This window comes from Cynocephalus volans, chromosome 2 (genome assembly GCF_027409185.1).
Source record: "Cynocephalus volans isolate mCynVol1 chromosome 2, mCynVol1.pri, whole genome shotgun sequence".
Classification (NCBI taxonomy): Eukaryota; Metazoa; Chordata; class Mammalia; order Dermoptera; family Cynocephalidae; genus Cynocephalus; species Cynocephalus volans.
The window spans coordinates 160855340-160869283 of NC_084461.1; the positions used below are offsets into that span (position 1 = coordinate 160855340).

General features: G+C 49.8%; 1 protein-coding gene and 1 non-coding gene across 3 annotated transcripts; one reads left to right on the plus strand and one right to left on the minus strand.

The window, feature by feature from the left end:
• Positions 1–153: 153 nt before the first annotated feature.
• TRIM7 (tripartite motif containing 7) lies at positions 154–11344 on the minus strand. Of its 2 annotated transcripts, none has more exons than XM_063085716.1 (7): positions 10552–11344; positions 9496–9591; positions 6070–6300; positions 5371–5393; positions 4970–5085; positions 4476–4511; positions 154–2691 (listed from the first exon to the last, which is right to left on the minus strand). In XM_063085716.1, the coding sequence occupies exons 1-7, from the start codon at positions 11182–11184 to the stop codon at positions 2180–2182; spliced, it is 1647 nt and encodes a 548-aa protein (XP_062941786.1). In that variant the 5' UTR covers positions 11185–11344; the 3' UTR covers positions 154–2179. The 2 variants fall into 2 exon arrangements, with proteins under 2 accessions (XP_062941786.1, XP_062941785.1); XM_063085715.1 differs by having other exon boundaries at positions 4970–5157.
• Positions 11345–13479: 2135 nt separating this feature from the next.
• On the plus strand, positions 13480–13551 carry TRNAA-UGC (transfer RNA alanine (anticodon UGC)). Its single transcript has one exon. It is a non-coding gene; the product is annotated as a tRNA-Ala (tRNA).
• The last annotated feature ends 393 nt before the right edge of the window (positions 13552–13944 follow it).

Below are 13944 nucleotides of genomic sequence, written 5' to 3' on the forward strand. Positions count from 1 at the left end.
AAAACGCACACACACATACTCTCACACTAACATGTTACATCCAAGTCACTGCACTGCCCTGGTGACCATGAAAAGAACATCTCTTCCCCTCCACAGGCAATTATTATGGTAACTGTTGTTACATCTCTTTAGATATTACAGATATCTATGTAGTTATCTGCAAATACACATTCTCTGATAGATGCACAATTACATCCGCAAACATAAAAACTGAAAATATGCATGTGGACAGCCACCCCCGCAGCACCCAGCCTGGCCCTACAGGCACATATGGCACCTCCACTGGATGTCTCACCTTCTGTGGCCTGTAGTATATGTTGTGATACTCAGCACAGTTATTAGATGGTACAAAAGGAATTGTGATAAAAATCAAAAAGCTATACAAACCGAAGTCATGCATTTGAATCCCTCTACTGGCCAACTGCACCCCACCCTGCCTCCCCACCAAAAAAGCTTTACAAAACCCAGATAACATTAGGGCTTGATGATAATATTAGGCAATTTAATTAGCAAATGAATTTTAGAAATGGGTTTTCCTTGTGGAAATCAGTGCTATTTAAATATGTAGATTGGCTACAGTGTTGTAGAGCTACTCTCCATTTATGAACAGTACAAAGGACTCACCCTCTGGAGTAATGCAGTAGGCTGGCTTCTTAAATGGTCCTGTCCCCAGCCCCCAGCCCATAGGATACAGGATTCTTTTTTTTTTTTTTTTTTTTTTTTTTTTGGCACTGGCTAGTACAGGGATCCAACGGACACAGGATTCTGATTGCCTGAGCCTGGTGCTGTGTCCACTGGGTCTGCCTCTAGAACAGTATCATGCCTGCCCCATGAGAACCCTGTATGCAAAGTGTGCTTGAAGCATCTCAAAGGACAGAGCACTGAAACTCCATGACACTTGCTGACTGGACTATTTGACTGTCACTGTCCCTATTTGCCAACACATCTGTCTAAACAACCTATGCAGAACAGAATTAGGTCTGATACTGGCATTCATCTAGCCTAGTAGCCAGGTAGTGGGAAAAACCTATGGTCCTTATCAAAATATGGGGTGGTTAATCTTTAACAACAACAACAAATCAGTAATAGGGTATGGCTAAATTGACCTATGTCTGTTTGCAGCGCCTAACCCTATATACATGCTCATAAATGCCCTCTCCAAAATCCACACATTCCTTCCCACCACCACACCCCAAATACACGTGCATATACTCCTTACACACATAAACACACATGCTCATTCACACTGGCAGAAAACCTTGCTTATACTTGTGCTTCTGCAGTCAGACCAGGGGAGATGAGAATGAGCCAAGCCACCCCTAGAGATGAGCTCACTGTCTATATTTCCATCTCCCCAATGTCCCACTACCACCCTCCTAGAAGCCCAGCCATCCAGAATCTGGGGAACAATTAGCCAAGGGGATAAAGACGCTGGCCAGGTGAATGCCCTCCAGTGCCCAGGCTGAGCAGGCCTTGGCACCAGGGTGCTCTGCTATTGGCATGCATTTGGCAAGTTCCAGAAAGGGCCTGTCAGGAGCATGTTTGTGCTCTGTGAATTTCTGTGCTGGTGCTAATTACACCTGTAAAATTATAAGTGCCAACTTGTGTTTCAATGTTCCAGAACCTTTGATCTCCTTACCCAAGCAAGTCTCTACTTTGGCACTGGAAAATGGGGGGGTTAGGTATCTGTGAGGACATGTGTTCATTGTCACTGTGGTTAAGGATGCACATATCACTCTGCCATCAGGCTAAGGAGTACTGGAGAGTAGCAATGCCTATATGCTGTTGCCCTGGGCTTTTCTTTCATGTACGGGTCAACGGTCTCCTTCCAGTTCTGGCCCAACTGTTGTCTGAGCTGGGAGTACAGTGCTTTTCCTGAGTAGATGATGTTGTCAGGCCAACTGGATCCAGAGGTCTCCTGACCTCTCAAGGCAGAGCTGGCAGCTGTCAAAAAGGTAAAGCAGAAGTGATAATGAATCTGGCTGGCCCAAGCCCAAACCTGCCTTCTTGCAACTGAGGACAGCCACTGGACCAGAGTTTGAAATTGTTCTGTAGCAGTCTCTCTTGGGCAGCCTGGCACAGTAGTATGGAGGGCATCATCCCTTCCCATGGGTAGCCAGGAAGAGGAAATATTTTCCCATAAGTGATCACCCCTTCCTGAGATGCCGGGCAGTCCGCCTCAAGGCCAGATTCGCAAGTAGGTGCCAGTGGAGCAGACAGAGAAAAGGGGGAACACACGCTCCTGGAAGTTGACTCGGAAGGTGTAGAGGTGGCGCATGTCCTCCACTGCGTAGAAGGACACAGCCCCCACCTCCAGATCCAAGGCCACCCGCACGCGTGACAGGTGCCCACAGCTAAGGGGTGTCCGCTCAGGGCTGGTCACAGCCCAGTACTGCCCGCTGTTGAGCTGCAGCGCCCAGACGCCCTCCTCAGGGGTGAAGGGTGTGAGGCCCTTGCGGCGCACACTCTCGCGGGCCACGCCAAAGGCCCAGCCATCCTTGGAGCCCACTTCCACCTCCCAGTGGTGCCGCCCAGAGGAGAAGCCGCAGGATGCCAGGACGCGGGTGTTGGTATCGAAGCGGTGAGGGTGGTTGGGCAGGTCCTGGGCCCGCTGTCCAAGGCGCACACTCTTAAGATCCAGGGAGAGGATGAGGCGGGGATTGGCTGTATCTGGGTCCAAGGTGAGTTCCACTGTGGGGCAAAGACAAGGAAGAGATGTCCCCATGCAGGCCCCTTGCATAGCCCCCCTCTTCTCAGGGCCATCCTCCCGCTCTTCTTTGCAAACCTCTCTCCCCTTCTTCCAAGAATCCTTCCAGTGTCCAGTGCCAGTGCCCAATCAACTCTCAGCCCTCTGCTTCCCAGGTACTTTACTTTTTTTTCACTCAACAAGTACTTATTGAAATCAGACAAATGCAATGTGTGGGCCTGATCTGGATCTCAGTTCAAACAGTTCAACAAATCCAATTTAAAAGACAATTGGGAAAAAAATTTAAAAATTAAAAAAAAGACAATTGGGGATATTCGATCATTAGATACCAGAAAAAATCATTCATTATTCTATATGTGATAGTGGTTTTGTGGTTATGTTTTTTAAAAAGTCTATCTCTTTAGACATAACATACTAAGATATTTATGGAAATGATCTGTTATCTGTGACTTGCTTTAAAATAATCCGGTGGGGGTCGGGGTGATTAGCTCACTTGGTTAGAGTGTGGTGCTGATAACACCAGGGTCAAGAGTTCAGATCTCATACTGGCCAGTCACCAAAAAATAAAATAAAACAGTGGGAAGAGGTGGATTATTTTATTTAATAATAAAAAATATTAGCCATGAATTGATAGTTGCTGAAGATGTATGATGGGTATGTAACATTCTCTATGCTCTTCTCTCTACTTTTAAGTATGTTTGAAATTTCCCATAATAAAAAGTTAAAATATGCACACTTATTGTGAGCACTATTCTAGGCCCTGGGAATACCACAGAGAACAAGACTATAGAGTATCCCTGTCCTTCTGTAGTTTCCTGTCTAGCAGGGGGAGAAAAGAAGCTACAGGATGACAGGAATACTGGATTGTAAATAAATAGGCAATAAAATGATAAATACAGAAGACAAGAGGAATCAAAAGAGCAGGCTGTCATTTCCACTACAGGGGCCGGGGAAGACCTTCACTGAAAAGGTGTATTTGAACAGAGACATAAAGGAAGTGAGGAAATCAGCCATGTGGCTGTCTGTGGGAAACTTGTTTCAGGCAGAGTGGTAGCCAGTGCAGTGCAAGTGTGTGCTTCGTGCATCTAGCAGCAGAAAGGAGAGTCTGTGGCTGCACAGAGTAAACCAGGGGGAGAGTGTGCAGTGAGGCCAGATCCCTTGGGGCTCTGAAGGGCCACCATGAAGACTCTGGCCTTTACTGAGTGAGATATATTATCGCAGGGCTCTGAGCAGAGGATGGGCATGGTCTTACTCAGATGATTTAGATTCCACCCAGCTAAACTCTGACTTAACTCAGTTGTCAGCATCAGAAATATGTACTCTCCCCTTGGTGCTGGATATCACACACTCCAGAGCTCTGCAGGAGTGAGAACCACCTCCTTTCCTGTCTCCAGTCTGCCCTTGCTTCCCCTGTCCCCTGCACATAAACGCCATCCCCAGGAGAAGTCTCCATATGTCTAGGAGTGGGAACAGGGGACAGAGGCTCATCCAGGTGATGAACGAGCCTTCCCCAATCTAAATATCCCAAGGCACAGGGCACTCCTGCTCCTGACCGCCCACAGCTTATAGGCCAACTGGCCCCACTGCCACCTGCAGAAGTCAGAACTGCCCAGAAGAGGACCAGGGGGAAAGGGGAGCAGACTGGCAGAGTTGCTGAGACAGGGGTGGAAGGAACCAACAGGTGCAAAGCTCAGAGAGACAGTCACTAGCAGGCATTAGGTTCTCTGTGTGGCCAAATAATCCTTACTATCACAGCCATCATCCCTACCTTTCTCCTCTTTCTCCAGCTCTTCACGAAGATCCTCTGAGGAGGAGAAACAAAGCAGAGTATGCATGAATGACATGGGAGATGGTCTAGCAAGGACACCACCTCTTCCAACATTTATACACCAACTGACCACTCATTCCCCCGATACTCCAGAAGCCAAGAACTGATGCACAGGCACTGGGCCAAGCATGGGGGGTGTGGACGAGGCTAGGGAAAACACCCAAGTATTTTGATCTACCTCTCTCCACTTCCCCCTCTTCTGCCCAGAGCTGGTCTGAATCTGAGCTATCCCTCCTCAGCCCTCTTTCTGCCCCAATACCCCTCCACCCTGTCTGTCCCCATGGGAAGCTACATGCCCTGGGAGTCCTGAATAGATTTGCCACTGCCATCTCCGCACACCAATCTGGCCTTGGCACACCCTTAGAACCCCTGAACTGCAAGAAACATTCCATCCCTACCCACAGTGCATGGCCCGCCCCATACTCAGCCCCTACCTTTGAACTTCTTCAGCAACCCCTTTAAGACAAAGGTCTTGAGGGAAACATTCCAGACTTTATTCTTCATCTCAGAAGAGACAGTGGTTGGCTTGGCACCAGGCACATTGCTGCACCTGTAGGACAGGGACCCTGAAGAAGGCCCACAAACACTATCTGGGCTGTGACAATTCAAATGGTGAGGTCCTCTTGGCAGAAAGAGGTGGAAAAAGGAGAGTTAGACCTTGTGCGGGAATACTCATGGGCAAGACAGGCAGACATTTGTGTTGGAAGGTACCCATGTAAGGAAATGGGGGCATCAGGAGGTGAGCAATCAGGTGTGGGAAATGAAGAGAGACAGCTCAGTGGAAATAGAGAAAAGCAAGCTTAGAGAGGCCCAAGGAACTGTTAGGTTCACTCACCTGCTTAGTGTGTTTTTAAATTCCTGGAAGGAAAGATGAAAGAAAACCAAATCAGTATCAGGTTTTAAGAAAACAAAACTTTCCCCTTGCCATGCCCCCAAGAGAATAAACCCTCAGCAGGCGTACCATGCCCCACTATTGCATAGGCACTATTGGCAACGACTCCAGCTGTGGCTGGCTCCTGGGTATCTCATCAACATGACCCTTACCACAGCTCTGCAAATGCTTGCTTTATTGCAGAATCATCACTGAAGCCATCTGGTGGGACTCAGTGTTACCTCTGCCCTCAAAACTATCTGAGACAAGTCACAGCCTTTATGCAACAACTGGTCACTCAGACCAGTGTCTTTGAATGACTGTTCTTGACCCATTTGTGGTTTGTGAAGTTTACCTAGTGGATTGTGACTATTTATTTTAAATGAAATAAAATAGAATAGAAAACATCAAAGTGCATCACATGTAACAAAGGTAATGAGTCTTTTGTCTCAAGCATGTGTATACTGGAATACAATGTGAGATATATTATCATGGCTCATGGACAAGAAAGTTTTATCACATCCCTTTAGACTTCCAACCCCAGGAGAATCAAGGCACCTCTTTCCAGTCTCCTTTAGCTCTAGATCATGTGATTCTATTAAACAGGATCTGATACTGTTCTCTAGGAAAAATGACTCAAAGCCCTGGCTCAGCCATACTCACCTGGAGGAAGTCAAGGTCAGGCTTTCGAGCTGTCTCCTGGATATGGCTGCTGATCTCGGAGAGCTGGGTGATCTCACCACCAAGCTGGGCCAGGTTCTCATTCAGCTTCTGTGTCACTTCCAGGGACAGCTCCTCCAGGCGGCCCAGAAGCCGGCCCTCCTGTTCCACCAGGAAGGCCCGCAGCGTCTGGAACTCTGCCCCCACCTTCTCTCGCTCTGCTGCCATCTGCTTCTGTCCCAGGAGAAGGAGAAATTGGGGAGGTGAGGGGACTTGGGTGTGGAGACATAACATTTGGACAGCAGCCTCTGAATCATCCCACAGGGCAGAGTTCCATCTTCCTCATGCTTTGGGGATCAGAGGCACACCCACATATGCAGGCTGTTCACACACTCTATTTTAAATATGCTAACACTGTGCAAGCTACAGCCTCAACACATTCTTTGCTCTTCCCCTGCCACAGATGTGTTCCTGTGTCTCTTTGGGCTTGGGATCTATCACTTAGACTAGGGCAACTTCAAATTTCCCCCAACACTACCCAGGCTGCAGTTTCCTCATTTGAAAAGTGGGAGTGATATTTTAGTGCCTCTTGGGGCCACCATAAAGATTAAACTAAGGTTGGGTTTTCTTCCTCACATACATTTATTTCATTACCATCAAACTTTCACTCTTTACTTTACTTCTTTTTATTTTTATTTATTTATTTGGCAACTTGACCTAGGTATTATCAGCTCCAGGCTGTACCAAGTGAGCTAACCACCCAGCCCTACTTCTTTTTTTTTTTTTTAAAGATGACTTGTAAGGGGATCTTAACCCTTGACTTGGTGTTGTCAGCACCACGCTCACCCAGTGAGCTAACCAGCCATCCCTATATGGGATCCAAACCCGTGGCCTTGGTGTTATCAGCACCACACTCTCCCGAATGAGCCACAGGCCAGCCCAGCCCTACTTCTTTTTAAAGAGTACCTTTTCTGTTTAGCAATTATGATGGTAACACATGCTCAAAATACAGAACCTGGAAGAAAGAAAAATCTGATAACAGTGGCCAGAGGTACCAGCACATCCACAAAGATTTAATATGGTGTGTGCAAACTTGATATTCTGTTCTTTCCATTAACAACATACACTCCTGTGTTTCTTGACACTCCTGATCTCTTGATTTTTTATGTGAACATACGTTTGGCAGTCGGCATAATATAGTGAACACAGCCTCTCATGGCCAGTGACAAGTGAGAAGGATTCTGTCCCACCAGGAGAAGCCTGACTGTCAAAGTTCATCTTCCCTGAAAACTCTAGGGAAAAGGAGGGGATGGCTGGAAGAGGAAACCGGGTGGGGGTGAAGTCAGAAGACCTGGGTTCAGGCCAGGCTTCCCACAATGCTCCTGCCTTCCCTTCTTCACTGGGATGTTGAGCAGCAGCAGCAGCACCGAGCACTTTACAGATATTGACTCCCTCAACCCTGACAGCATACTAGTGAGCTGGGTACGTTTCTTATTCCATTTTACCGGTGAGGAGATAGAGACAGTAAGTAATAAGCCAAGATTCTAACCCAGGGAGTTTGACCCCAGATTCCAAACTTCTCATAACTACATTATATTGCCTCCCAGGAAAATAACAAAGTGAAACAGTATTTGCCAAAACACTGTAAGTCAGGGTCTCCCAGCCTCAGCATTATTGACATTTGGGACTACATGATTTATTGTCTTGGCTGTCCTGTGCATTGTAGGATGTTTAGCAGCACTTTTGTCCTCTACCACTTAAAGCCAGTAGCACCCCATCCAAGTGTTGATAACCAAAAATATCTCCAGACATTTACCAAATATCCCCTGGGGTGAGGGCATTTTCTTCTTCTTCTTTTTTTTTTTTAAAAAAAGATGACTGGTAAGGGGATCTTAACCCTTGACTTGGTGTTGTCAGCACCATGCTCTCCCAAGTGAGCTAACCAGCCATCCCTATATAGGGATCCGAACCCATGACCTTGGTGTTATCAGCACCACACTCTCCCAAGTGAGCCATGGCTGGCCCTGTGGGCATTTTCAAATAAAAGTATTCATTTTCCTTTTTATCATGAAGCAATAGTTGTACATACTCTATCTTAGTTGTTTCACTAAGCAAGTGCTTTGTAATTATAAAGACTGTGTGGGCCAAAGTGGGGGTGGATGGGTAGGTGTTGGAAGAGGACAGAGGTGGAAGGAACTAAGCAATGTCATGAGGAGTCAGGTCAGAGACAGAGAAGGAAGGGCCCATGCTCGGGAAGGGCCTCTGGGTCATGGATGTAAAATAATGGCTGAAGAGCTATACACTTCTTTCTCCAGCAGAAGAGGAATGAAGACCTGGGAGTTGGGGGATGGGGTGAGCTCTTCCTTGTGGAGTGAAGTGAATGATCAGATAGGAGGATCTGGGATGCACATTGGATGCAGGTGTAATAGATGCAGTTGAGGGTCAGGAAAGGACACTAGGATATCTGAATTCAAGGTTCTTTCCCTGTCCCCTCCTGACCCTGAGGATAGGAGGGTTCTCAAGTTCCTCTTCCTCCAATTCCCAACTCCAAAACTGAATAACCTTGCCCTAACAGGCCCTAGTAGATCCTTTTATTTTTTCATCACCTATGAGGGTACTTCACAAAATTTGTGGAAAAATAAAACTAAAAGATAATACAAATCTTTCTATGAACTTTTTGAAGATTCCTCATATTTATTGAGCTAGGAAGTGAACTTGTCAGGTATAAAATAAGTCAGTTACCCACGTTTGCCCAACTTAACCCAAATGAGCCCCATTTCACTTTCCTGTTCCACTCTAAGAGCGAGGTGGTATAATATAAGGTCAAAGTTTCAGATCCCGGTACCTGCCAGCTGCCAGAAAGAAAAGATATTAACCCAACTGGATGGTAGCGGGAGTGGATGGTGCTGGGTAACCTCGGCTGCACAACAAGGGCTGCGGAAAACCTGGTCCCCAAACCTCCTCAGAATATGAATGTGTTCAATTACAAGATGTTTCCATAGGCCCGAACTGGTGAGTTATGTAATATTAGAGTGACTATACATCCTGATTCACTGGGACAGTTCCAGTTTAAGCCAGCTGTCCTACAATGATTATTCTAGCACTCTCTTTTACTGTCAAAAGCTCTGGTTTGTTTTCCTAGAAAGATTTGTATTATCTTTCAACTCTTTTTGGTCGGTACAGGGATCCAAACTGTGACTTTAGTGTTACAATACTGCACTCTAACCAACTGAGCTGACCTGCCAGTTCCAGGAACTTTTTAAGGTATCCTCACATAATATGCACACTATTGTCTTTCTAAAAATCCACCGTGCTGTTTCACAGGCACACACTCCAACAGCACACACACATCCCTGGCTGTGAGTGGCCCTCTGTTGTACCCCGCAGGAGGCCCACATGGTTGGGGGGCAGGGGTAGTGCCCTGCTCACCAGGAGCTCCTTGCTCTCCTTCTCTTCAGTGGACCGGAACACCTCATAGTCCTCCAGTTCCTTCTTCAAGACCCTCAGCCTGGACTCCAGGAGCTCCTGAGGGTGAGAAGGGATACTGTGGGAAGAGAATTCTGGAAACCCGCACATGTGCCTTCCTGGAGCTATCCAGGAGAAAGGGAAGGTACTGCTCATTGAGGAGGAGGACGGGTAGAAGTCATCCCTGGACGTCAGGATGGATATAGTCTGTGCAGGCTACACCCATGGGGACAGAGCAACTGCAGGGTAACTTCAAAAGCCCTGGGTCTCGCTTCCGCAAGAACATCTGCTGCACAAACCAGGCTGAAAAACAAGCCCCCAACAACCCAATCCACCCGTCCTCTCCTCTTCTCTCCTCCCCCCACCAGAAAGCCCTTTGGGTAGGAGGGTCAGAGCAGGGTAGCGGAGCAAAGAAGACTGAGGACTGTGTACCCGAGGCCTCCTCACACACCACCGCTGAGGCTCTAGCAAGGAAGCAGCACAGAGAGAGGCGCCCATTATCGGCAGTCTTGGCACAGCCCAGAAGGCTCTAAGGCTCTCTACTTAATTCAGGAGCCCCCCTAACCCCACCTTTTGGGGAGGCTGTGCCACTCGGCCCCACGAGGTAGGGACTTTGAGCAGAGCCACGCTTCAAGGAAGGAGATAAGATTGGGGGCAGCAGGTATGTGGGGGTGACAGAGTCTTCCTGCGAATGAAGAGCTGCAATAACGCAGACGCGGCTAGAAGCCAGGGACAGACAGAAAGAAAATTGCCAAGTCCGTGGGGGGCGTCGCGCAGGTGGCCCAGTAGCCAGCCCAGAGGGAAATGGGCTGTGTGGGGGACGGGGGAGGTGGTGTGGGGTGACAGAGGCAGAGCCGCAGTCAGCCCGGGAAGCAGCGCTGGGCAGCCTGGGATAGGAGAAAGGAGGCAGGGGCTCACCTGGGCCTCCTGCCTGCCTGTCTGCCGTCTGCACCGCGTGCGCGCGAGGGGTGGGCCAGGGCAGGAGCTCCCAGGGACCGTCAGGGTACGGCCTGCGCTCACCTTGGCCTCCTGCACCGCCTCATCGAGCGGAAGCACAGCATGAGCGCGGTGCTCGCGGGCGCGGTCGCACACTACGCAAATGGCTCGTCCGTCGTCCTGGCAGTACAGCTTGAGCGGTTCGCCGTGCTGCGCGCACCGGACGGCCGCCTCCGGGGCTGCAGCCGCCCGGGTCCTGCGCTCTCCCGGAGCGGCAGCGGGCAGGCTGAAGCGCTTCAGCAGCGCGGCCACGGAGGCCAGCTGCAGGTTGGGTCGCAGCTGGCAGGGCCGCGCGGGCTCGCGGCACTGCGGGCAGGGCAGCGCTCGGGGTGCGGCTGCGGCCCCCGCGCCACCGCGCTCCCAGCAGCGAGCGATGCACGCGCGGCAGAAGCTGTGGCCGCACTCGACGGACACGGGGTCGCGGAAGAGCTCTAGGCAGATGGAGCACGTCGCCTCGGCCTGCAACTCTGAAGCCAGCGCCAGCGCCTCGGCTCCGGCGCCCGGGCGGGCTCGCGGCCCCACCGCCGCCATGCGCGTCCTTCGAGCACCGAGGTCGGACGGCGCCGGGGAGGCCACTGGTACAGTACGTGGCTCGGAGTGCGGCGGCCCCGGCTGGCCTCTGAGCGCCCGCTGGGAGAGGAAGGGCGGGGCTGACATTAGGCAGGCCGAGACTTGAGCTGACGGGAAGCCCGGCTGGGGAGCCGGGAGGGGAAGGTGCACGTTGATGGCTCGCCAAGGGGCACGCGGCGACTCAAGTGTGGGACAGCGCCCTGCGCCCCGGCTCTGGGCGTCCCTAGCCCCTGTCTTGGCCGGCGGCCTCCCTCCGTCCCCCTCCCTCAGCCTCTCTAGGCCACCCCAGCCTAGACCCAGACAGCCGCGGGAAACGGGCCACAACAGGTTGGAGCGCAAGCCCCGCTGGGCGCCACTCCCATCGCAGGCCGACCCAGAACGGCCGGGGCAAGGGCCTGGCGCCCGGGCCACAGTGTCAGGTTCCCGCAGCGCCGGTTCGTCTCGGCCTCTGCTGAGCTAAATTTAGGGTCTAGAACCTGGCCCTGGACCTTCACCCCCAAGTGTGGCCTCGAATCCACTTCTGTAACTACCTTTCCCGCTACTGTCCAGCCCTCTTTATTCTTTATTTAGTTTCTGGACAAGTAATATATATTTACAATCAATTTTCCCACTTTATTCGGTGTTGCTCCCCCCTTCAGCCCCCCCAAAACCAGCCCTATCATCCCTTCAGCTCGTCTTCACAGCCCCCTCCAGAGCTGCCAGTATTATCTGCTTCCACATCGTCTTTCCTCACTCCCTGTGGAGGCCACTCAGGTCAGGATTTTGCCCCCACTCTCCTCGGAAACCGCTACTGCCAATGTCTGCGATTCTAACCCAAAGGCGAAAACCTCACCTCACCTGCCTTCCCATGCTCCTTCCTTCTTGACACCCTTTTCCAGAGCCTTCAGGACACTACATTCCCGTGACTTTTCTCCCACTTCTTCCTTGTTAGCCTCCGCTGTGGTTTCCTCCTGTTCTCCCTTCCTCTGCTCAGTCCTTGGACGTGTGTCTATACTCACTCCCTTGTGGTCTTTTCCACTTTCTTGGCTCTCTCCCTGCTGATAACTCCACGATACACATCTCAGCCCTCCTCTGCTCAAAATCCTCCAGCAGCTACCACCTGTCTCGGAGTAAAACTCACAGTCCTTCCAGTAGCCTAAAAGCCCTACGCGTTCTTTGTCCCCATCTCCGACGTCCACGTGTCTCTTTCCTCGTCTCCCACCACTCTCCAGTGTTGACTTCATTCCAGCCACATGGGCCTCCTTGTTATTCCTACAACATGTCACAAAGACATATTTCGTGGCTTTTGCGCTCACTGTCGCCTTTGTTTGGACCCCTTTTCTCCGGGTTACTTGCAAGGCTCACTTCCCATCTCCATCAAGTCTTGTTTCAGCTATCACCTTGTCAATGAAGACTGCTCAGACCAGTCACACAGTTCAAATCTCCTCTTGCCACATTCTGTCCCTCATCGCTAGCTCTATTTTCTCTCTAGCACTCTGTCTTCTCTGGAATGCGATCTCTAAGAGGGGATGGATGGTGTTAGGTTTGTTTACGGCAAACCTAACAGTTTCTAGAGCAGTTTCTAGAGCAGTTTTGACACAGTCAGCAAGCTTTTTTTTGGACTGAACAGATTTATTTAATTATTACTATTTTATCTTTTATTTTTTAAAGTTTATTTATTTATTAATATTATCTTTTTACCTTCTAAGATGTTGTTGTGGAGCAATTAGGAGGTAGAGGGAGAGGGAAAGGGGTAAGGAAATAGGGTGGGAAGAGGAGGAAGGAGGGGCATGGCTGAGGCCCATGGCACCCACCTCATTCCGGCAGGGGAGACCAGGGGGCTTCCAGCGGGACTAAACAGATTTAAACGTAGTTAAAAATTCAGAAAATACAGAGCAGTTCACAGTGAAAAGCCCGCCCTTCGCCTACTCCCTAGTTTTTTTCTCCGTCCCAAGCAATCAGCTTTACAATTCTGGATTCTTTTATTTAAATATTCAGTATTTTACTATCTGAACTTCCCCCTTTTACCCAAAAATTATGTATAATCAATACTTCAATTAAAAAAAAAAAAAACTTCCGCCTTTTAAAAACAAAAGGTAGCATCCTGCACACAGTCTTCCTTACTTCTCTTTTTCGGTTCACGGTTCATTTTGGGCTTCGTGCCTGGTGATTCCCTCTCCTTTTCTCACCGCTGTTCCCAGGTACTTTTCCGGGCCCTGCCCTCCCTCTGGATGTCCATTGGTCAAGATCCGCTCGTCTGGAGTCCGCTGAGGGCCCCGGAGTAGCTCCCCGCATTGCAAATGGGGGTTCTGCGGCTGCGGGGATGTTATTCTCGCTGGTTGCGATTTCCCCGCACCCTACTTCAAGAAATGACTAAGAAAGCATGGGCTAAAACGCGGGAGTGGGGATGTAGCTCAGTGGTAGAGCGCATGCTTTGCATGTATGAGGTCCCGGGTTCGATCCCCGGCATCTCCAAGGAGGTCGTGCGTCCCGTTTTCTTCTTTCCTTTTTCTTTCTTTCTTTTTCTTTTTTTCTTTTCTTTTTTTTTTTTTTTTTTTTTCTTTTTTCCGTTTCCTTTTGCTTTATTTCCAAGTTTCAAAATACTCTGGTATTTACAGAGCGCTAGGGAAAATTCGAGAGGGTGGAGTCTAATCTGCGCAGGTTGGAGACACGCCCTCGTCCGAGCCTCGGGAACTGCCTTTCTCCCCTGACTGAAAATCCAGAGGGTGAACGCTCCGGTGTTATCAGAATGTACACGTTTTTCCTTTTCCGTTCCATTACCTCCGTGCTGTGAGCTTCACTGCGGACGGAAAAAGGCTGGGTCGCTCGTAGGGTAGAGCAAGCACAAGACGGAAGCAAGTGGGAGGG

Excerpts from the sequence above, each read along its gene's own strand:
- TRIM7 (XM_063085715.1), bottom strand. The coding sequence starts at position 11,184 with ATGTCAGCCCCGCCCTTCCTCTCCCAGCGGGCGCTCAGAGGCCAGCCG. Across the intron at positions 5,158-5,370 it reads TTTAAAAACACACTAAGCAG|AGGACCTCACCATTTGAATT; the intron begins GTGAGTGAACCT and ends CTTTCTGCCAAG. Across the intron at positions 4,512-4,969 it reads GTTGCTGAAGAAGTTCAAAG|AGGATCTTCGTGAAGAGCTG; the intron begins GTAGGGGCTGAG and ends TCTCCTCCTCAG.